The sequence below is a fragment of the Gossypium arboreum genome, chromosome 9, assembly GCF_025698485.1.
Source record: "Gossypium arboreum isolate Shixiya-1 chromosome 9, ASM2569848v2, whole genome shotgun sequence".
In the NCBI taxonomy this organism is placed as follows: Eukaryota; Viridiplantae; Streptophyta; class Magnoliopsida; order Malvales; family Malvaceae; genus Gossypium; species Gossypium arboreum.
In genome coordinates, this window is record NC_069078.1 from 5,446,695 (window position 1) to 5,470,662 (window position 23,968).

Below are 23,968 nucleotides of genomic sequence, written 5' to 3' on the forward strand. Positions count from 1 at the left end.
TTTCTTCCTTGATTCTTTTTCGTTTTAAAGTAAGTTAAAGAAAAAAATAAAACAAAGCAAAGATAAGCAGAAAGATTGAGATAACAGAGAAAAATTGAAGTTCACCTTCGAGCTTTCCTTTTTTTGTGTTCTTGATACAAACTTTTTATCCCTTTCCCCATTTTTTGTTGTTTGGGTGGCTTTATATAGCCTAATTTTTACATACTTTATTATTATTCTCTATTCTTGCTTACATTTTGCTTGTTTGCGGGGCATGGGCATGGACAATGGGGTGTGTGATGGTGTCAAGGCAGACAAGCATGGGAGAGTGGGAGTGGTCTTTGGTGGCGAAAGCATGGGAGAGTGGGAATGGTCTTGGTGGCGAGACGGTATGGGAGAGTGGGAAGAGGCAAGTGGGAGTCTAGGGTTTTGGAATTGGGCTTGGATGTTGGGCTAGGTTAATTTTAGGTTTTGGGTTTGAGGATGGGTTAAATTGTTTAATGGGCCTAGGTATTTTGTAAAACGGCCAAAATTGGCCTACAACAATAACCATAAGGATATATGAAAATAATAATATATATAAAATATGTATACAAAAACGATAGAATATATATACTAATATTAATAATAAATATAGTAGGAATAAACAAATGTAATAATAATATATACACGGAATAGTATATCAAATATAGCTAAGAATATTAAAAATATATATATAAGATGACATACAATTCAAACAACAATATTGAAAAATATATATTTACATAGCATAGAATAAAATATATATGTATGTAGCATATGTTAAAAGAATACATATAATAAACATATATTTCAAAGAAGATAATAATAATAATAAAAGAATAACTATTAGTATGTTGCATAAAGTATATATATATATACATATATATATATAAATAATAATGGTGTTAGGAATACACTATAATAGTATAAAGATACATAACTAATAATATTAATGCGTGTTCATAATAATATATAAAAGTATGGTATTAAAAGCAGATATGATATATATAATATGATACATAAGTATATTAAATTCACATACATAGACATGATATAAAAATATTAAAATAAAGTAGAACATGATACTATGTACAAATATATATGTATACATATAATAAAATATACACTAATATTATATAACATTAATACTAAAAATGGTGATGTAATATAAAAATAAATATAATATAATAATAATAAAGTAATTAAGATAATTCTATATATATATATGTACATAATAATAATATACACTAATATTTTTAAATAATAAGAGTAAATATAATAATAATAATAATATTAAATAACAATGATATAATAATCTAGTGAAATTAATATTACAAATGCTATTTAAGAACAAAAAAAAAAAAGGACGAAATTGAAGTCAAAACAGAATTCTTGGGGTGAAATTGGAAACAAAATAGGGAAATCAGACCAAATTGCAACGCGCGTGTGACCTAAAGGGACCCAAAAGCGTAATATTCCCAACTGTTAAAACGCTGTGCTGCACGGAGGGACTAAATTGAAAACCATGAAACATTTTGGGGCCAAATTAAAACGTAAAAACTTAATCGTAAATGCATGAAAAAGCGGAAGGGCCGATTGCGCAAATAGCCCTTCCGTTTTAAAAACACGCGAATCCTGCTCGGAGCGGGTCGGGTTGACCCGACTTGGGGCCAAAATGACATCGTTTTTCGTTTAATAGGAGGACCAAAACGGTGCGTTTTGGTCCCCTATAAAAGACAAATTTTTTGAAAAAAAATCATTTGCATCGGGGAAAGAAAAAAAAAAGAAAAGAAAGAAGGAGAGAAGAAGGGAAGGGGGAAAATCCGGTGGGGAGCCGGTCACCATCAAATCATGGGACCTTCGCTGGTGGCAAGACCTAGCTACCGTACAGTGGTAGAAAAGGTAAAATTTCTCTTTTTTTTTTCTTTTTTTTAATTATTTGTTTTATATTTTTTTTATGTTTTAGTATATGTATGTGGGAAAATAAGCCCAAAGCGAAATTAAAATAGGATAAAAAAAGAAATCACCTTAGGATTTTTTTAGCTTTCGATTTCTGAGATTTTTGGTTTGTATTCGATGCTATCTACTTTCTTTGATCTTATTGAATCCACTGTTCTTGGTCTTAATCTGCTAGTATTGATGAAAAAAAATGAAGATAAATTCTTTGTATTGATACCAAATCCCCTTTTTTTAGAGCCTTCATTCGGGTTTTATAACCCTTTTACAAATGTTTTTTTTTTATATTGCTTCTGTCTTGTCTGATTGCAGGGAATGGGCAAACGGTAGAGGTGACCTTGGCAGAGGCAGATGGGGTGACAAAGGGTCGGTGATGACAGAGGGCAGGTTAGGGTTTCAGAAACTGAAACCCTAAGTCAGCATTTGGGTCAAGGGTTTGGGCCTCTTATGTTTGGGCTAGGGTCAGTTGGGTTTTGGGGTTTGTTTGGGTTTAGTGTAACGGGTTGAGGTTTAAAATGGGCTTGTGGGTAAAATTGGCCTGTAACACTTCCCATGAACACAGTGTTATGTTTTTCCAACTTCTGCAAACTAAAGAGAACTTCTCTTGTCCAAAACGATCATACCTTTTTCGCTTGTATAACCAAGTCATTTATGCCTCAACTGAGTTGAATTTGACTCTCTAACAAACAAAAAACTTGTGGTTTCATCCTTTACCGTTGATCCTTGCAGAACATAAAGATTATCTATCTTTCAACTTCTTATCAAAACTAGAGAACCATGAAACACCTTAATGTTGTTTGTCTCAATGTTGATTCTGCAACCTTTCGAATCCAAATTTCCCAAGGAGATAAAATTTATTTTTAAATCAGACACATGCTTGACATCTGATAGTGTTCTGATTGTCTTGTCGTGCATCCTAATCTAAACGGTACCAACACCAATTGCCTTAGAGGATGAGTCATTCCCAATATGCACAACTCCACCTTCAACTGAACTGTATGTGGAGAACCAGTCCCTGTTGGGACACATGTGAGAAGAACACCTTGAATTCAGGATCCACTCAAGCGTAAGTTTGGAGCTTTCACTCATTGACACCAATAAGAAATCATCACCCTTTTTTATTACCATTGTCCTGCTGGCTACCTCAGCATTATGGTTAACATCTTCGTTGTTCTCGATAGCCCTATTGTTTTTATTTTTCAAACAATAACATTTGTGAGGCATAACTGTGTCATAGACAAAGCTTTTTCATCAAGCTCTTCCTATTTCGATTTTTCCATACCTTCGGGCTTTTTACTGGTAATGACCTTCTTTAAGTCGTTCTGAACTAGAAGTGTTGTCATCCTAACCTACCAAAAACTGAAGTTTACGATCCCATCGAACCTCTCAATATCAAATCTCATTGTTGCAATTTCTGAACATGTCGATCTACAGAACTCGAACCAAGCTCTGATATCAGTTTGTTAGGGATCGACTCGTATGAACAATAAGATGGTAAAAGTGGAGAAGAACAAACATAAATATTTACGTGAAAAACCCTCACTGAGGGATAAAAAATCATGGACAAATAAAGCTTCGGCTTTTCACTAAGCAACAAACAAAGAGTACAATGTTGGAAAGTGTCCAACCCGAATACAAAAAGCAAATCCCAAAAGAAACTCAAATATCCCAAATACAAAGGCTCTCTAAAAAACTCCATATAAAAACTCTTTAATAAATCTCACACAAGAGATATTTAATGCAGATATGATTCTCTGAATCTCATCTCCTAAACAGGGTTCCAAATGCCCTTTAAATAGGTTAAAACTAAAGTCCTAATTAGACTCTAATATCCATGAAAGAATTAGAGTTTACCTGGGAGAAGAAATCCTATTGAGAGTAAAAAACTGAAGTTGTTTTCTCTAGTTGTTGTCGAGTCGTCCCAACGTGCTCCACCTAGCTCGTCCCAGCGTCACGTGAGTTTTTGCTCTTATTTGGTTGCTCGTCGATTCTCGACTTAAGTACACGCAATGTATCCAATAAATGCAGGGCACACCCTACAAATGTCTAGGACTTTCGATGTTTTTAATAAATTTCTATAACTTTTTATACTTTAAATAATCTTTTATATTTCTAAAATTTTAATATTTTTTATATTTTTTCCTATATATATTTTAGAATTTTTATTGTCTTTTATTTATTTTCATATTTATTTTATCATTTTTTGCCCCTTGTCACAACCATGGCATCGCACGTAGCAGAGATAAGAACTTTAAATCTTATAATTGTTATAATTTTATCATAAAATTTTTATATTTTTTAATAATTTCAATATTTTTTCTAAATTTTTAATAAACTTAAGATATTTTTCATATTTTTATAAATTAAAAATATTTTTCTTTAAAATTTTAATATTTTTATAATTTATAATTTTTATCATTTTTTGCTACATGTAACAACCACAACATGACATATGGCAAAGACCTAAAAAAAACTTGGGCCGTTAACTTTTGCAGTAACAATTAAATGGTCTTTTTGTTGCATATTGACAGTTAAGGTACTTAATTGAGTGAAAAAAAGAGACTTAATTGTCTTTTTTAAAAAATCGAGAATTTTTACACACTTAAACCTAAATAATATATTTTTATATAATTATTATTTAATAAGATATCTAATTTTAATAATAAATTATTTATTTAATTGAACTAAGAATGTTATTAATATTAATATTATTCAATAAAATATCTTATTTTAATCAAAATTGTAATAATTGATTAATTAAACACATTTAATATTTGTCTTTAATATACATGTTAATATTTAAAACTGCCATACGTAATTCATTTATGTATGACGCATACGATTGTTAGCATAGCATGCTTAAATTGCTTTAGTATATATATTATTAATTATTAGGGTTTATTTATATCAAATATTATTTTTATTTTATTTATGCATGTATTATTAAGATGCGAAATTGAATAGATATGTTGGTTTTATGTAAATTTTGTAATTGTCTTCTTTAAAGTATTATTTTAATATCGAAATTTAAATATATATTCTCCTTTTAGGATATAATGTGATTTATATCTAATCAATGATGAAACTAAATTTTTTATATATTTTTACGATAATAAAAATATAATTTTATTAATTTTGATAAAAAATTAGAAATAATTTAACTTTGTAACCATTAATAAAAGAAAGAGGAAGAAGTTCAACTGTTGTGGAATTATAATAAAAGTGGACATCACATCACCTATGGGTGGTATTACCTTTCCTATCCTCTTCATCGGGAAAAAGTGGTAGAATTATCTTACAACTCCTTTAATAATATAAATTAATTTAAATTTACTTTTGTCTTTCTAAGAAATTTTATTGCTTTGCCTATGATAATTTATATGGGAAAAACAATTTTTTCTTATTTATTTTTTATTTAAAAGGAAATTTCAAAATATAAAAACAATTTTGTTCTAAGTATTTTTATTTGAATTATTAAAATTTCAAAATATATAAAAATTAAATTTTATAGTAATAAAATAACCAAAAAAGGAAGAAGTTAGAAGCAAAAATGTTTTCCTTCTAAGCTATTCCTTTCCAATTATTTTGGCAAAGGAACGTAATTAAGCAAAAAATAAATTAAAAAAACCTGAAAAATTCTAAAACAGAGAAAAGAAAGAGCAGAAATATAAGTAAAACACAAGCAAGCTAAAATCAGCATTTCTCTTCCTTTGAAAAACCTTCGAATTCCCTCCCTCAAACCTTTCAATTCATATAAACCCAAACAAATTCTCTCTTTGTTTCCCCTTATCTCAAAAACCCAGAATTCAATTCCCTAAACATGAAAAACAAAACCCAGTAATTGAATCCGGGTCGTTATCGAACTTTGATATCAAATTCCGGGCTTCAAAGGTTAATCTGGTTGGATTATAGGCGGGTTTTTTATTTGAAGCTTGATTGACAAAGAAAATTGAGAAAGGGAAATGAGTGCTCAGAAGAAAAAAGCGTTTCAAATAGAGGCGTTTAAGCATAGGGTGGTGGTTGATCCCAAATATGCAGAGAAGACGTGGAAGATTCTGGAACATGCTATTCATGAAATTTATAATCATAATGCTAGTGGACTTAGCTTTGAAGAACTTTACAGGTTAGATTTATTTTTCTCTCCTTTTTTTGTTATAATTTTTATGTAATTTTGTTAAATTCTGCATCTTTTACTTGAAGTATTTTGATTGTGGTGTGAAAATTAGATAGAATTTTGGTTTAATTATTTAAAAATATGCAGGTTGATGATTTCTTTGAACAATTGAGAATCTAAAACTATATTTAAGCTTCTCTTTGTAAATATAAAATGGGATCATGTCTGAGTTCTGTAATTTATATAATTAGTCTATGAAGACTTGCCGAGATACTGGTTTTGTTAAGTTTCTTAGTCCATTGTCTATTGAATTGAGGTTCTATAAATTAACATGGAAAAAGAAAATGCCGCAAGTGGTTTATGGGTACTAAATGCAGAGATGAATTATAGGTGGCATGATAAGCAGTAGGGTACTTGGGTTCTGATTTTGAACTTGGTGGGGTGCCATTTTTAAAAATGAAATCTGAAAATGGTGTATGAAGTGTTGTTTATATTTTTCTGGAAGCTGAAGGTCGATGACACTTGCAAATGAACTCCAATTTTGTGAACTGTCTAAGTAGTCATGAGGACTGTCGACAAACTGGCTGGTACAGATGCCACTGCTGGTTCTTCTGAAAGGGCCGCATTAATAGATAGTTCTCATCCCTTTTTTCTTTTCCTGTTTCCTTTGCAGTCGCATGGCTCTCTTTTGCTAGTACTTGGGAAATTTTTGGAGTTTTTGAGCTCTGCCATTTTGACGGTAATCTACACGGTATTAAGGGAGAGGCTTCTTACAAAGTTGTGCTATTGTTTTTGGATCTTTGATTCCTCAAAACTGTCATCTCATATATTACTTTTAATAACTCATGAAAATGTTATGATATAGATGGTAGGTTTTTAGCTATATATGTGCTTGAAACAAATGCTGTTGTGATTATTGAATATATAATGTGCCTTATGTGATGAAGTAGTTTAATATTATTGAAATGGCTTCCAGTTTCTAGCTGTGTTGAGATCTGCCATAGAACTGTCTTTGATATCTGCAAAATTTTAGGATTCTGACACCTAAGCATTAATGTAAACCAGGAATGCATACAATATGGTACTGCATAAATTTGGGGAGAAACTGTATTCCGGACTTGTCACTACTATGACTTCTCATCTAAAGGAGATTAGTAATTCAATTGAGGCTGCTCAGGGAGGATTATTTTTGGATGAACTTAACAGAAAATGGGCAGAGCATAACAAGGCATTGCAAATGATCCGAGATATATTGATGTACATGGATAGGACCTTCATCCCAAACACCCACAAAACCCCAGTTCATGAGCTTGGGTTAAATTTATGGAGGGATGTCGTCATCCATTCCCATGCAATCCAGTCTAGGCTTCAGGCTATACTTCTTGAAAATGTAAGGAGAGAACGGAGCGGTGAAGTCATAGACAGGGGTTTAATGAGAAGTATCACAAAGATGTTAATGGATCTAGGTCCTTCCGTTTATCAGGATGATTTCGAGAAGCATTTTCTTGAGGTTTCAGCTGATTTTTATCGTCTCGAGTCTCAAGAGTTCATAGAGTCCTGTGATTGTGGGGAGTATCTAAAGAAAGCCGAGAGGCGCCTAAATGAAGAAATAGAGAGAGTCTCGCATTACTTGGACACCAGAAGTGAAGTCAAGATAACAAATGTGGTAGAAACGGAGATGATTGAAAGTCATATGCACAGGCTTGTGCACATGGAGAACTCGGGGTTGATTAATATGATTGTCGATGAAAAATTTGAGGACTTAGGAAGGATGTATTGCTTGTTTCGTCGAGTATCCAATGGGCTTGTTTTAATCAGAGATGTCATGACTTCATTCATTCGTGATACTGGTAAGCAGTTACTCACTGATCCTGAAAGGCTGAAGGATCCTGTCGATTTTGTGCAACATTTGTTGGATTTAAAGGACAAATACGACAAGATTATCACTTCAGCATTTAGAAATGACAAGACTTTTCAAAATGCATTAAATTCCTCGTTTGAATATTTCATCAATCTGAATTCTCGGTCTCCAGAGTTCATCTCTTTGTTTGTTGATGACAAGCTTCGAAAAGGTTTGAGGGGGGTTACTGAAGAGGATGTGGAATTGGTACTCGACAAGGTGATGATGCTCTTCCGTTACCTTCAAGAGAAAGATGTTTTCGAGAAGTACTACAAACAACACTTGGCCAAAAGGCTTCTTTCAGGGAAGTCCGTCTCTGATGATGCTGAAAGAAGTTTGATCGTTAAGCTCAAAACAGAGTGTGGGTATCAATTTACTTCAAAGTTGGAGGGTATGTTCACAGATATGAAGACATCACAAGATACGATGCAAGGTTTCCATGCAAGTCATGGTTCGGATATAGGGGATGGTCCCATGCTTTCTGTCCAGGTTCTGACAACAGGATCTTGGCCAACTCAACCTATTACTACATGCAACCTTCCTGCTGAAATTCTGGGAATATGTGAGAAATTCCGTAATTATTACCTAGGTACCCATACCGGACGGAGATTGTCTTGGCAAACTAACATGGGGACAGCTGATTTGAAGGCAACCTTTGGTAAGGGACAGAAGCATGAACTGAATGTTTCCACATACCAGATGTGTGTCCTTATGCTCTTCAACGATGCTGATCGACTAAGCTATAAGGAGATCGAGCAGGTGACCGAGATACCAACCTCGGACTTGAAAAGGTGCTTGCAGTCTCTTGCCTGTGTTAAGGGAAAAAATGTGCTTCGCAAGGAACCTATGAGCAAGGACATAGCAGACACTGATACCTTTCTTTTCAATGACAAGTATACAAGCAAGTTCTTCAAGGTCAAGATAGGCACTGTGGCTGCGCAAAGGGAGTCGGAACCTGAAAATCAAGAAACTAGGCAGAGAGTGGAGGAAGATCGAAAACCGCAAATTGAGGCAGCAATCGTGAGGATCATGAAAGCTAGGCGTGTGCTGGATCATAACAACATTGTTGCTGAGGTCACAAAACAGCTACAGTCACGGTTTCTGCCCAACCCTGTTGTAATTAAGAAACGGATCGAGTCCCTTATCGAGCGGGAGTTCCTGGAGAGGGATAAAGGTGACAGGAAGTTGTATCGCTACCTTGCTTGAAAAGAACGTCGTCTTCACTTGCCAGGGTTTTGATGACGCCTTTTATTGCTTTTGATTTTGGATATCAGGTCTGTGGAATCTCACTTACATTGTATAAGTTGAGAGATTGTTTCATGAATTATAGATAGTTGAGGTGAATTCTTGATGTATGTATTGATTGCATTTTGTTGCTTTAATTCACCCTTAATTTACTTATATTTTATTTATCTTTGAGTTGGTCTGAAAGAAGCACAAAATTCAAGGAAGCAGCCAGGGGTGATGTCTTAATATTTGGATCAAATTGCCGAATTTGTCTTCTAAAGCAACCGAATAAGCAGGTTTATTAAACATTGTAATTCATTCCATCATATATAAAACCAGCGATGGTTTACAAACAAATTATCAGAGCATGATAAACAAAAACTAATCAACAACAAGCGCATAGACTTTAAACATCACAAGTTTTAGTTTTGCCTCCAATATGCATTTCACAGTTCATGAGTTGTAACAAAGAGATCGTCCGAAGGGGAATTCCCAAGGATGTTTGGCGAGAAAGGAACTCTTCACACACTTCTTTCATTGTTGGTCGGGACTTCGGTTGCGGATTTAAGCAAGCGAATGCCAGTGTAGCAACATGAACAAGATTTTGTGTAACTAGTTGGCTTGTTGGAAGTGGTAAACGGTTGTCTAACACATCAACCAGCTTCATGTTTACCAAAGAAGTTGGTGATGACAACCATGATAACACTTCTTCAGGATGTTTTCCCATTAATGTTTCCAGTGCTACCACTCCAAAGCCATAAACATCGCATTTTTCGGTGATAATCATTGTATACGCAAGTTCTACATACACAAATTAGTAAGAAGAAATTCAATTATATGTTCAGAGAAAAGGTCAGTAAATCAAGTAAAAAAGAAAACATCACCTGGAGCTACATAGCCACAAGTTCCGACAAGAATAGTCTGATTGGATGAATCACGCTCCAACATCCTAGCAGTTCCAAAGTCGGCCACAAAGGCCTCAGAACTAGAGTTTAAAAGAACATTGTTACTTGATATGTCTCGATGAACTATTGGAGGGTAGCAATCATGGTGCAAGTAAGACAAAGCATGTGCTATGCCTTTGATTATCTCTACTCTTTTCGTCCAATCCATTTCTGCAGCATCCACTTCATCCCTTAGGTTGCAGAACAAACTCCCTTTCTCCATGTATTCATAGATCAAAAACATGGATCGTTGGTGTAGACAAAACCCGTGAAGCTTTTCGATGTTTTGATGTCGTATTTCTGATAGAAACTTGATCTCGTTCCTGAAACTCTTGTCAAAAGTTGGATTTTCGGCTTCTAAATGATGAAGTTTCTTCAAAGCAACTACTTTACCACAAGGGAGTTTTGCTTTGTAAACACTACCATAACCACCAACTCCAATACAGTATCGGAAGTCGAAATCCTCTGTTGCTGCAACGATATCCTCGTATGCTATCTTTCCATCATAGTTCCATATGGAACACAAATCCCCATTCTTCGTTGGTTGTACGCTGACATGGTTATTCTTGAGCTTAAACCGTGAAAATAGCAAACATCCTAAAATGGAGAATGTGAATAAGATGGCAATAGGGAGGAATATTTTGATATAGTAAGGAATTCTGCTGCTGTTGGCTTTTTTGGTTACTGGAGAAGGACACATATAGGGTGATAAATCGCTGTTGCCTTCAAATGGATCGGGAGAAATCTTGTTACAACCATTTCCAGCGTCGACAATGTAGAGATCAGTAGCAGACAAGATAGGGATGGGACCTGAGAGTTGGTTGAAGCTAAGGTTTAGACTTGATAGATCAAAAAGCTTGCCGATTTCTTTTGGGATAGAACCTTTTAATAGATTAGAACCAAGGCTTAAGTACTGCATCTTTGATAAACTACCAATACAAGAAGGGATTGAACCACTCAATTTGTTTTGGGAGAGGTACAATCCAGTTAAATTTGCTAGATTACAAATTTCTTGGGGAATGACTGCATCTTTGATAAACTGCCAATACAAGAAGGGATTGAACCACTCAATTTGTTTTGGGAGAGGTACAATCCAGTTAAATTTGCTAGATTACAAATTTCTTGGGGAATAGGACCTTTTAATAGATTAGAACCAAGGCTTAAGGACTGCATCTTTGATAAACTGCCAATACAAGAAGGGATTGAACCACTCAATTTGTTTTGGGAGAGGTACAATCCAGTTAAATTTGCTAGATTACAAATTTCTTGGGGAATAGGACCTTTTAATAGATTAGAACCAAGGGTTAAGGACTGCATCTTTGATAAACTGCCAATACAAGAAGGGATTGAACCAGTCAATTTGTTTTGGGAGAGGTACAATGAAGTTAAATTTGCTAGATTACAAATTTCTTGGGGAATAGGACCTTTTAATAGATTAGAACCAAGGCTTAAGGTCTGCATCTTTGATAAACTGCCTATACAAGAAGGGATTGAACCACTCAATTTGTTTTGGGAGAGGTACAATCCAGTTAAATTTGCTAGATTACAAATTTCTTGGGGAATAGGACCTTTTAATAGATTAGAACTAAGGGTTAAGGACTGCATCTTTGATAAACTGCCAATACAAGAAGGGATTGAACCACTCAATTTGTTTTGGGAGAGGTACAATCCAGTTAAATTTGCTAGATTACAAATTTCTTGGGGAATAGGACCTTTTAATAGATTAGAACCAAGGCTTAAGGTCTGCATCTTTGATAAACTGCCAATACAAGAAGGGATTGAACCACTCAATTTGTTTTGGGAGGTACAATCCAGTTAAATTTGCTAGATTACAAATTTCTTGGGGAATAGGACCTTTTAATAGATTAGAACCAAGGCTTAAGGTCTGCATCTTTGATAAACTGCCAATACAAGAAGGGATTGAACCACTCAATTTGTTTTGGGAGAGGTACAATCCAGTTAAATTTGCTAGATTACAAATTTCTTGGGGAATAGGACCTTTTAATAGATTAGAACCAAGGGTTAAGGACTGCATCTTTGATAAACTGCCAATACAAGAAGGGATTGAACCACTCAATTTGTTTTGGGAGAGGTACAATCCAGTTAAATTTGCTAGATTACAAATTTCTTGGGGAATAGGACCTTTTAATAGATTAGAACCAAGGCTTAAGGTCTGCATCTTTGATAACTACCAATACAAGAAGGGATTGAACCAGTCAATTTGTTTTGGGAGAGGTACAATGAAGTGAAATTTGCTAGATTACAAATTTCTTGGAGAATAGGACCTTTTAATAGATTAGAACCAAGGATTAAGGTCTGCATCTTTGATAAACTACCAATACAAGAAGGGATTGAACCAGTCAATTTGTTTTGGGAGAGGTACAATGAAGTTAAATTTGCTAGATTACAAATTTCTTGGGGAATAGGACCTTGAAGTTGGTTATTATCAAGGTACAAAATTTCTAAATTGGTTAATTGGTACAGAGTAATGGGTATTGAATCGACAAGTCTGTTGTTGAAGAGATCCAAATAAGTCAAATTTCTCAAATATCCAATTTCTAATGGGATAGATCCATTGATTTGGTTCCCCCAAAGGATCAGAGATTGGAGATTGGTTAATTGACCCAAAGCAGAAGGGATTGGACCAACAATTCCACATTGACTTAAGTTTAAAGTCACAAGGTTCTCTAGATTCCCCAATTGTGGAGGGATGGAACCATTAATATTATCATTATAGGAAATGTCGAGGAATTTTAATTGGGTCAGCTTCCCTAGCGAAGGAGGTAACTCACCAGATAAACCACAATTGGACAAGTCAAGGTACTTTAATGCTGATAGATCACCTATCTGATGCGGAATTTTTCCTCTAAGTTGATGATCACTAAGATCAAGAAGGACAAGATTTGGAAATGAAGAGAAATTCAGTTTCCCAAATCTATCTCCAGCCTCAATGTTGGGCGCATCAGATAAGTTAATTTTGGTGATGCTTTCAGCAGTGTTGCAGGTTATACCAGGCCACAGGCAACGTTGTGAAGTATTGCTGCTATGGTTACTCCACCACCTGCTTTCTAGCAGAGCTATGGCTTCGGACTCCAATGGCGATGGATATGCTGCTGTCACAGTTGTAGCAAAGGAAAGAAGGATGGTAGCCCACAGTACCCCTAGAATAACAGAAATGGTTAAGGATGAGGCCATGTTTAATCTGGTAAGGCTTTAGTGGTAGCATATATGTTATGGTTTCCAAACTGATGAATTTAAAGGAACTCATCAAAGGATTCAAAGTCTTGTTGCAATAGTTGTAGGGGCCAGTTGTTGTCATTGCTTCAGTCCTTGTCATGGAACTTAATTCTTCGTGCGCAATGCTTTCTTTTTCATGGAAATTTCTATGTTGTTAGTGCCAATAATGCAAATACTATATTATAGGATTGAATCTTTGCTCTTCCTCTGGTCCATATTTCTTGATAATGATACCTCCTGATTTTAATTTTCATCAAAACAAATCGATGCATGTTTCCAGATATTTTAATTTCTCACAGAAAATTCATACATGATTTAACTTTAAATTTTTTTATGCAAGTTTAAGTTATAAAAATTATATTATAAAAATGGTTAAAATCTAGAAAACCTTTTAAGTTGTAGCCTGTTGGGAGTATTTACCTTTCAAGGAATAGTCTAAGTTTAAATTTCATTGTTAAAAAAAATAAATTATTATAACCTAACATAAATTGTTTTTTTATTATTATTTTATTAGTAATCATATTATCAGTTATTTTCTTGGACTAACATATTAAATATGATGATTTTATTTTAATTTTTGTTACATGTTTAAAAATTTTTAATTGTAATGATAATTTATTATAGTAATTAATATTTTAAAAATATATAAATTAAGTAATTATGTAATTATAAATAATAAATTACAATTTGTACTACAAAATATAATATAAGAAATTATGATGTAATTATACTCCGTGACTCAAACATGTTTAAGAAATTATAATTCTTTGTAATTATAAATCTCTTGTAATTACTACTTAATAATTACACTTTTATCCGATTATTCTTGAAAAAAAATATAATTTTAATTTGAATCCAAAACTTTTGAAAATATTTCCTTTCTCATTGAATCAAAATTTTCATGCAAAAAACATGGGCAATTCATTACACGTGAAACTGGAACACCCCCTACAAGCTGCAAATGTATTGATCCCATGACAACGACGATTCCATCTTTAATTTGGTTTAAAAATTTAAAGATGTTGATTTAATTGTGGCCCCAAGCCTTTTCGATCATTTTGTGGATATACTTTTCCATTAAATGCCTAATTTTCCACAAACGATTATGACTCAAGGGTATTTTTGGTTCAGTCGTGATGGAATTTATTTTCCAAAGACTTAGGCTGTTAACGTGGTATTTACTTTAGATATCGTCTTCAGTTTCTATCTAAGAAATTACTCAGCCATTAAGACCCAAAAAGTGGAGACTTCAAACAAATTAATGGTGTTTTCACTATTGACAGATTTTAATGAGGTTCATATATTTTATTGAATTAGAGTTACGAGTTCATTTAATATCATTTCAATAGGAAAAATTACCTAAAAATCAGTTTTTTAATAAAGTAATGAATATTAATATAAGGTTAAAGGGTAAAAAACACCTTAGTAAAAAGTTAAAAAATCAATTAAACTCATAAAAGAAAAATGAATCCAATTGAGCATTCAGTGGGAAAATAATTGGCTCATTTCGTTAATGAAAACTGTTATTGACTGATTTTATCAATATTAGTTGTTGATATGGTTGACGGAAGCTATGACAAGTTGCCATTTGACATGTCACATGGAAGTATGTTGATGTTGCTTCTCAAGTTATTAAAATATTTTTTAAAATGTAAAAATTATAAAAAATTATAAAAATTATTGAAAATATATTAATAATTTTTAAAAAGTTCTGAAAAATTATAAAATATAACTTGACTCGCTATGAGAGTTCCATTTGATATTTCACTCAAATGTCTATAGAAATACTCCCATACATGTATTGGTAGTGTAAATAATCTTTAGACTTAAAGACACAAACTCTCCTTGTATGTTGACTGTCATACTTTGATTCATCACCAAATGGATTCGCATTGATAGGTGCTTAAAGTAGAATGTTTTAAGTATGGTATGACATACGAAGATGATGGAGTGGTTCAGAAAGGACTCATCACCCCAAGTGATATGAGGGGACATATTTTTTTTGCTCTTGACTTGTATAACTACAAGTCTTTAGTGAAGGCTGATAATCTAGGTTAATACAAGGAGTTGCAAGTCTGACATGGATGAGCAAAGGTAGACACCATGTCATGCCTTTTAGCTTATTCGGGATATATGATGGAAAGATTGAATTACACATAAATACTAGTCACTAAAAGTTTTTATAGAAAACAAATTAATTTTAACTTTACCAATAATTTAGGTCATAATAAATTACTAAATTCTACTCATTTTTTAATTGAAATAAATTATATTTATTGCCAACATAATTCAAAGCGTAACGGGTGACAAAAAAAAAAACCAGTTGTATCGTATACGTTATAGTTTCCAAACTGATGGATTTTTATAGGAGTCATCTTTTTGCAATTGTTGTTATTGCTTCAGTCGATGTCATGGAACTTACTTTTTCATATGCAATACTTCTTTTTCATGGAAATTTCCATTTCGTGCCTGCATAGTGATTAGAAAAGATGAGTATATATTTCCATGTTGTTATTAGTATCAATGATGCAATTGCTAGGGATGAGTGATAGGATTGAATCAAATTAAATAATTTTGAGTTAATCGAGTTGATGAGTCTCATTTTATCATCCTAATTTAATTTGGAATTTTTTTCAAATTGAGTCGAGTGAAATCATGAAATTCGAGTCGAGCCGAATCGAGTGAAATTGTTTGAGTTAAATTAACAAATTAAACATATCACATTAAAATCTTGCTACAATATAATGAATTTTATGCTAGAGCATACAAATTTAAAATCATATATATATTTGAAAACTCTTTTAAACAAAATTAGAGAGTTTAGAATGATTAAACAGGATTAAGTTTTATGAAGTTAAGCTAATTTCAGAGGCTTAACTGAATTAGCTCAGTGTTAGAGTCATTTCCTTGAGCAGATTAAACTGGATTAAGTTTTAGTATTTTCATATTTTCTTGTATAAGGCAAAATGTCTTATAAAATATTTTAATGATTGAAATATTATTAATGTGACATCTTATTTGAAAATTCCAATGTGAATTAATTATTTGAAAACAACTTAATTTCATGAATTTTCTTTGCAATTGTTTGGAAAAAAAAATCAGTTTAATTTAGACATCAAAATATATGATTTTGAAAATTTTAATTTGAATTAATTATTAGATTTGAGTGTAATTACTTGCGATTACAAAGGTATAGCATGTTTGGTTAACCATTATAATTGATGAATCCACTAAATTGAATGTAATTATAATACCTCAATTAAACTATTCAATTCTTAGGGAGTTGAGAGTTGGGGTAATTATGTGAGTAATTGCAATCAATTACTAATTACCTTATAGTTTTTCAAACACACATACATGATTTAAGAAATTATTTTTTATACAAGTTATAAAAGTTATTTTTGTATAGCCCAATATTTGCCCGAGCTTAGACCCAAGACAAATTACCCAAACCCATTATAATTACAAAACCCAACATCTAATATAAACTAACCCAAACTAAACCTACCCAATACACATCAGCCAACCCACAATTAAATCCAAATTTTAACCCACAACCCAATTACAAACAAACTTTAACCCAAAACCATCAAACTCAACAGATTTAACAATACTAAACCCATTAGCCCTACCTGACCCACCAAACAATACCCAAAACCCTTAGCTCAACTACAACCTAGCCCAATAACCAAACAAATCAAGAAACCCTAGCCACCTATTCACCCTCCCACTTGCGCCGCAACCACCTTCTGACACCACGCCACCGACGTCAGCCCACTGGCACCGGCCACCAACTCTGTAGCACCGCTCAACTGCCCTACAAGAGAAACACACGAAAAGACAGAAAGCAAAAAAGAGAATTTGTAAAGGCTATAAAAGCCGATTTAAAACTTTGTAAAAGGGTTCTTTTTTTTTTTGGTCATTCATATATTATCAAAAGAGAGACTTAAACAAAAATAGCATAGATCAAAGAAAAACAGAGGAAAATACCAAAAAAACGAACGGAAAACGCAATCGTAAGGTGATTTTAGATTTTCTTTTTAGTTTCTTTTTTCTATTTTTTTTCTAATCTGTTCTTGTTTCTTTTTTTTATTTTCTTTCGTTTTCTCATATACATATATACATATTATAAAAATAAATAAAAAATAAAAAAATATAAAATTTTTACCTTTTCACGGTGGCCGGCGCCGGCGACGACGAACGGAGGTCGGAGTAAGACTGGTCCATGGCCGAAAATCGCCCAGCTCCCTCTCCCTTCTCTCCTTTTTTTTTTTTCTTTCTGCTGCTACAAATGAGTTTTTTAAAAAAAATTGACCTTTATATAGCCTCCCAAAACGACGTCATTTTGGGGGTTGCTCTTTAATCCCAAAACGGCGTCGTTTTGGCCTAGCCCGTTTGTTGACCCGATTCGCTCCAAGGATCCGCGTGTTTTTCATTTGAGGGGCTAATTGCACTTTTAGCCCCTCCGCTTTTTCATGCCTTTATAATCAGGTTTTTTTTTTTTTAATTTGGCCCTAAAATCTAGTTCGATTTGCAAATTGGTCCCTTTCAATACGCAACGTTTTAATAATTCGTAATGTTGCGCTTTTGATCCCCCATAGTGTTGCCCGTGTTCAAATAAGTCCTTCTCTTTGTTTTTATTTTTAAAATTGCCCCAAAACTTTGTTTTTGTTTTAAATTTAGTCCTTTCTTCAGATTTAAGTTTATTTTCGTATTGTCTTTATTTTCTTTTTTTATATATTACTGTTATTTTTATTCCTCTTATATTTATTATTAATATATTATTATTATAGTTACTACTATATATATATTACGTATATATTTTTTATAATGTATCTATGTAATATAATTACTAAGTTTTTTAAACATTAATAGTATTTATATTTGTATATTATGTAAGTGTTCTAATACTATATCATATATACACATGCATTTTTCATATTAATATATATATGTTTTAATATTATATTATCATGTATATGTTTTAATATTACTAGCTATCTATCTTTCATACTATTTTATGTATATTTCTAATACCATCATATATTATAACATCATTATTATTTATATATATATGTACGTATCTATATAGCGTCTGAATAGTCTTTTTATTATCATTTCAGAGCACCCCAAACCCGGCCGAAGTTATGGCGGATCCGCATGCCACATCAAAAACGTAAAAAAATTTCCATTCTAAGTCTAGAAAATCGTACTTGATGTTCAAAAGATTAATTCATTAAGGGTTAAAGTGAATGGAAGTCATGCACCGGTAGGAAACCGGAAAAGAGGTGGTGAGTCCATCGGATCGCTAAGTACCAACCTCCTTCGGATCCAATCCTAGACATGCATACCGCCATTGCCACACCTTAACGTCATGGATATTTCTAGGAAACCGATTCGATTAAGTCATTTTAGGAAAAGTGATTAATTTTGGAAAATACTTTCATTGCGGAAGCTTTGCTTGTTGTCGTGTTATTTTGAAATCAACTGTTGTTTTTGAAAACGCGCCCTAAAGCTATCTAATTTCAACAGTTAAAATAAGTATTACCTATCTTAGTAATACATATTAAAAACCATCAAAAATAAATAAGCGGCCTTATTACATTTAAAAGCCCAAAACCTCAAACGTAATTAAAAGGATGTCCAGTTCACGGAAGAAAATCAAACTTTCGAGCGGTGGCCACTCCGAATTCCCTCATAGCTCCAAGCCCACTATGGTTGGGGATTTCCTGCGTGGATGAAAATAAAAGGGGTGAGTTTGGGGAAACTCAGTGTGTAAGGAAAACCCATTCAAAGTCCAAGTCAGCTCAAGCCCATTGGGCCTAAGCCCATTCAGTAATGATGGTCTTGGGCGAGCCCTTTTCAGATTACAATAAACTGGGCCTTAGCCCCTTATTCAGATAACAGTATGGCCCATAGGCCCATTTCAAAATACATGCAACATCAATAACATATGCAAGCCCATTTGGGTAACAGTGGTACTGGGCCAGAGCCCTTTTCAGATTACAATAAACTGGGCCTTAGCCCCTTATTCAGATAACAGTATGGCCCATAGGCCCATTTCAAAATACATGCAACATCAATAACATATGCAAGCCCATTTGGGAGATTACTCAACCCACCAACCACTACACTCCACCCTACCACCATACACTCCATGTGGGGAATAGCTCAACCCACCCAAATTTAACACTCCACATTTTGCCTTTGCTCAGTTAACGATAAATTGAGGCAAAGCCTCCAAGACGTGGACAAGCCACTTTCGTACTTCCTCCGTCAATATCCCGGTCCATGCATCGATAATAACAACATGGCATGCATAAATAACAACGATCAAACATGCATTTAGGTCAATTTAACCCTAGGGTATTTGGTAATTTATCTACTCGGGGTAAAATTGTAAATTTTTCACTTTTAAAGGTATTTCATAATTTATCTATTTTAGGGTTTTTCATGAATATACCTACTTTTCACGTACTAACGAGAATCACGCATCGAGGGTTCTTACCGAATTGGGCAGATTGACCCATCATTCCAATTTTGGCCCATTAAGCCCAAAAATATCGAGGGCATAGAAATCATGCACTTTGCGGTCCAAACATTGCAACTTACCAAAAACATTAATCGATTTACCTCACGAGCATTCAGACACTCGCAAATCTACAAAATACCGGTTTTCGGCATTTCGGCATTTCGCTTTTGCCGATCTAGACTAAGAAAGAGGGTATTAGTTACACATTTTTTTGACGATATCTTGACGAGATCCACACACGAACCGCCTACAATTGGATTACTAACACGTTAATCTAACTATTCAAATATAAACTACGTATTAACCCCTTACAATATTCGGCCAACCACACCTACAGATCATAGTAAGCTTATAAGAAATCAATAAGCAACTCATTAACAAATTTTTGTCAATGTTTACCACATAATCATAATTTCACTGCAAGCTGTCTTCCTGAGCAACAGTCACTAAATTATTTATAACTGGAGCTATGAAACTCCAAATCAAGTTCCGTTAATTTTCCTTGAAAATAGACTCATATATCTTCTATCCATAAAATTTTCAGAATTTTGGTTTAGCCAATCAATACCAGATTTTTCTCAAAGTTTCCCATGTTTCACTGTTTGACTAATCTGACCACACTTCATTACGAATCAAATTTCTCATTGTACAGAATTCAAAATATGTTCTCGTTTATTCCATTTGAAACTAGACTCATTAAGCTTTAATTACATAATTTATTAAGCTTCTAATTCATCTCCCACAATTTATGGTGATTTTCCAAAGTCACGTTACTGCTGCTGTCCCAAGCAGATTTATTACCAAATCACTCTTTCATACACCTATCTTGCATGCATGTTATTTAAACATGTATATCACCAATCAATCATCACATATCTATGATTTTTACTTAAGCATAATCTCCATTTCATCATTTTAAAGCACAACATGTTAGCCGATTTTTCCCTTTAGCATCTAAGGCACATGCATGCTCATTTGTTTGGCTCAACTTCACCTATCTTCCATTTTTCATCAAAAGAACATGAAACAACAACCATTTCCTTCATTTTAATTCATGACTAAATGCTCACAACACAACTAAAAATCAAAATATGCTTCAAGAGTTAAGATAGAATCAAGAAGAACTCATGAACATCAAGATAGAAGCAAACTACCATGAACTTACCTTCAATTTTCTTCCCCAAGTGACCGAACATTTAAGAGCTTTCTCCTCTCCTTTCTCTTCTCTAACTTTAGGCTAGGATGAACAAAGATGGACAAAACTTTGTTCTTTTCACCCTTTTTTCTTTTAATAAAACTTCATATTTCATCCATTTAATTCTTTAATACAAAAGACATGAATTTCTTATTATGAAACATTTACCTAAACCATTATCATGAAACATTTACCTAACCCATTATCATGGAATATTTACCTAATCCATTATCATGGAACATTTACCTAACCCATTACCAATTTGTATCAATTTGTACCATAAATTATGGATATCAAGTACTCATATTGTCTACAACAACATGATGGCTAGCCACTTCATGTAAAATGGGAGGTTTGTCATGCAAATCCTCCTATTTTGCACTCTTATTTATTTGGCCACCTCAATTTAGCCTATAGCATTTTCAAACATTTTCACATAAGTCCTATTTCATAATTTCACTCCCTTTTCTTATGGAACAAAAATTAACTAAAATTACGGGTTCTATCTTAAGCTTGGGCCTTCTAGAGGCCCACAAACATAATTAAACCTATGCCAACATTCACGAATTCCCAAAAATTGGGCGTTACAATTTCTAATATAAATACATATCTATCATATAGGTTTATATACATATCATACATGTTTCTTTATTTTTATTTTTATTAGTTATATATATATTATTACTGTTTTATGTATATATTTTTATATTTATTACTATTGTTGTTAATCTTAGTATATATGTTTTATATATGTATGTATATATCTCTAGTATATATATAGGTATATATCCATGTAGTATTGTAATAGGTTTTTATTATTTCCAATATGTACATATTATGTAAATATTTTGATGTTATATTATATATGCATTTTTATATATTATGTATATATATATATCTTTTATATTGTATTTTATATATCATGCATATATTTTGAATACTATATTATATTTTTACATATTATATTATGTATATATATTTTCAATATTATTAGTTTTTATATACTATTCTATGTACATATCTCCATATCACCTTATATATATATTCCTAAATATTATTATCGTATATGCATATTTTTATTACCATATTATGTGTATATTATTATTACATTTATTTTATTCCTACTATATTTATTATTAATATTAGTACATATATTCTATCGTTTTTGTATACATTTTTATATATAGTATTATTTTCATATATCCTTATAGTTATTATTATATTTATTATTTTATTCTAATGTTATTATGTATTTATTTTAAAATATATACGTGTATTTATATAGTATTATCAATGTATATAATTTTCTTTATGATTATTAGTATTTATAATGTACTTTGTATATATTCATTATATATATTATATATAGGTATGCATTATGCGTGTATTTTAGTGTTACTATGCACATACATCTTTCAAGATTTAATTTTTTATACATCATGTATATATTTTGACAATATAAGTAGTATATATATATTTTGACTATTTCATGTATATATTTCAAATATTATGTATAGTATATTTCGACACTATTACTATTCACATATATATATATATTTTGGCGTACATATTCTTAATACCATTATATATATTCATTGTTTCTATTTCGTGTTTGATTCTAATATTACATTTAATGTCGCATATATCTTTATGGTTTTAATATATTTGTTGTATTTATATTTGCTTCATTATATTTCTAGCTCTGTCATCTATTTTCATCAATTCTCTTTGCATTATTTCAAAAATCTTATTCTTGTTTTTTAATAAGTAAGGCAACGTATCGGTTTAATACTAAGTCGCCGATTTCATCGCTATGTTGGGTGAACATCAATTGACTCGTGTTAAAACAGTATGCCCTTCTGAAAAATCGAAAAAAGCTGAAATTTCTCGTGTTCCAATCGGATTACGATTAAATGTTACATTGAACTCGTATTTTTGAAAATCAAGACAACATATGTTTTACAAGATACCAATTTTGGGTGTCGCGAGGGTGCTAATACCTTCCTCGCACATAACCGACTCCCGAACCCTACTTTTTCTCTGGATTTTGACGTAGACCTAAACTCGGCCTTCTTTTTGTTTTTAAAAATAAATTTATTAGGTATCCGATCACACCTATAAAAAGGATCGGTGGCGACTCCCTTTTTTTGTAAAATCAAACTTCAGTTTTCAAATTTTCAATAAATCGCCACAATTAGCGACCAAGCTAAGCTAAAATTTTTAAGTCGCAACAGCTGGCGACTCCACTGGGGAACGCATTTTTGAGAGTCGAGTCGAATTAAACACGTGTTGTCAAAATTTTCAAAATTCCTTGTTCAAATTAATATTTAGTCGTGATCCTAAAATTGTGTTTTTGAAAAATCATGCATTTGCATCGTGTTGTATATATTCTTCTAACTTGTTTTGTCTGGTTGTTTTAAAGCTTTAAATTTTTATGGTTTTAGTTTTGGTTTTGTTTTTAAATAAAACGTAAAGGTTTGTGAGTTTCTCCCCACACACCGTGCACTTGCATTTTGTATAACATGAGCTCACTACCCAAGCTCCGTCCGTTTAAGTGAAAGTAAATGCTATGCCTTCGTGAGTTAACTCGTCCCTCCGCACAGGCTAGTGAATACTTTCGGGTTACATATGGTTTATGCTTTCGTGAGTTAACTTGTCCCTTCGCATAGGCATAAGTAAATGTAATCCCTCGAATTGAAATCGTGAGCCTATGATGGGCTACGACCAAGGCTTCGTACTAGTCTTAGTAGACGATAGTACGAATAATTCGAGTATCTATCTAGAACCGAAACTGCATATAGTGAACCGTATGAGCCATCTAACTAGAGCTATGCCGAACCTCCGTCCGTTTAGTAGTCACCAA

The 23,968-nt window shown here is 32.7% G+C and overlaps 2 protein-coding genes and 1 pseudogene across 4 annotated transcripts; 1 reads left to right on the top strand and 2 right to left on the bottom strand.

Moving 5' to 3' along the window:
• The first annotated feature begins 5,522 nt into the window (after window positions 1-5,522).
• Window positions 5,523-9,382, top strand: LOC108460606 (cullin-3A-like). 3 transcript variants are annotated; one of them, XM_017760166.2, is made up of 2 exons: window positions 5,523-6,079; window positions 7,136-9,382. In XM_017760166.2, exons 1-2 carry the CDS (start codon window positions 5,919-5,921, stop codon window positions 9,174-9,176), a joined length of 2,202 nt encoding a protein of 733 aa, XP_017615655.1. In that variant the 5' UTR covers window positions 5,523-5,918; the 3' UTR covers window positions 9,177-9,382. The 3 variants fall into 3 exon arrangements, with proteins under 3 accessions (XP_017615655.1, XP_017615656.1, XP_017615657.1); XM_017760167.2 differs by lacking the exon at window positions 5,523-6,079 and adding an exon at window positions 6,752-6,821; XM_017760168.2 differs by lacking the exon at window positions 5,523-6,079 and adding an exon at window positions 6,789-6,809.
• Window positions 9,383-9,494: 112 nt separating this feature from the next.
• Window positions 9,495-11,385, bottom strand: LOC108459287 (MDIS1-interacting receptor like kinase 2-like). The gene is made up of 2 exons (XM_017758631.2): window positions 10,082-11,385; window positions 9,495-9,998 (listed from the first exon to the last, which is right to left on the bottom strand). Exons 1-2 carry the CDS (start codon window positions 11,058-11,060, stop codon window positions 9,604-9,606), a joined length of 1,374 nt encoding a protein of 457 aa, XP_017614120.2. The 5' UTR covers window positions 11,061-11,385; the 3' UTR covers window positions 9,495-9,603.
• Window positions 11,386-11,725: 340 nt separating this feature from the next.
• Window positions 11,726-13,452, bottom strand: LOC128280769 (probable leucine-rich repeat receptor-like protein kinase At1g35710; annotated as a pseudogene).
• Between the last annotated feature and the right edge of the window lie 10,516 nt (window positions 13,453-23,968).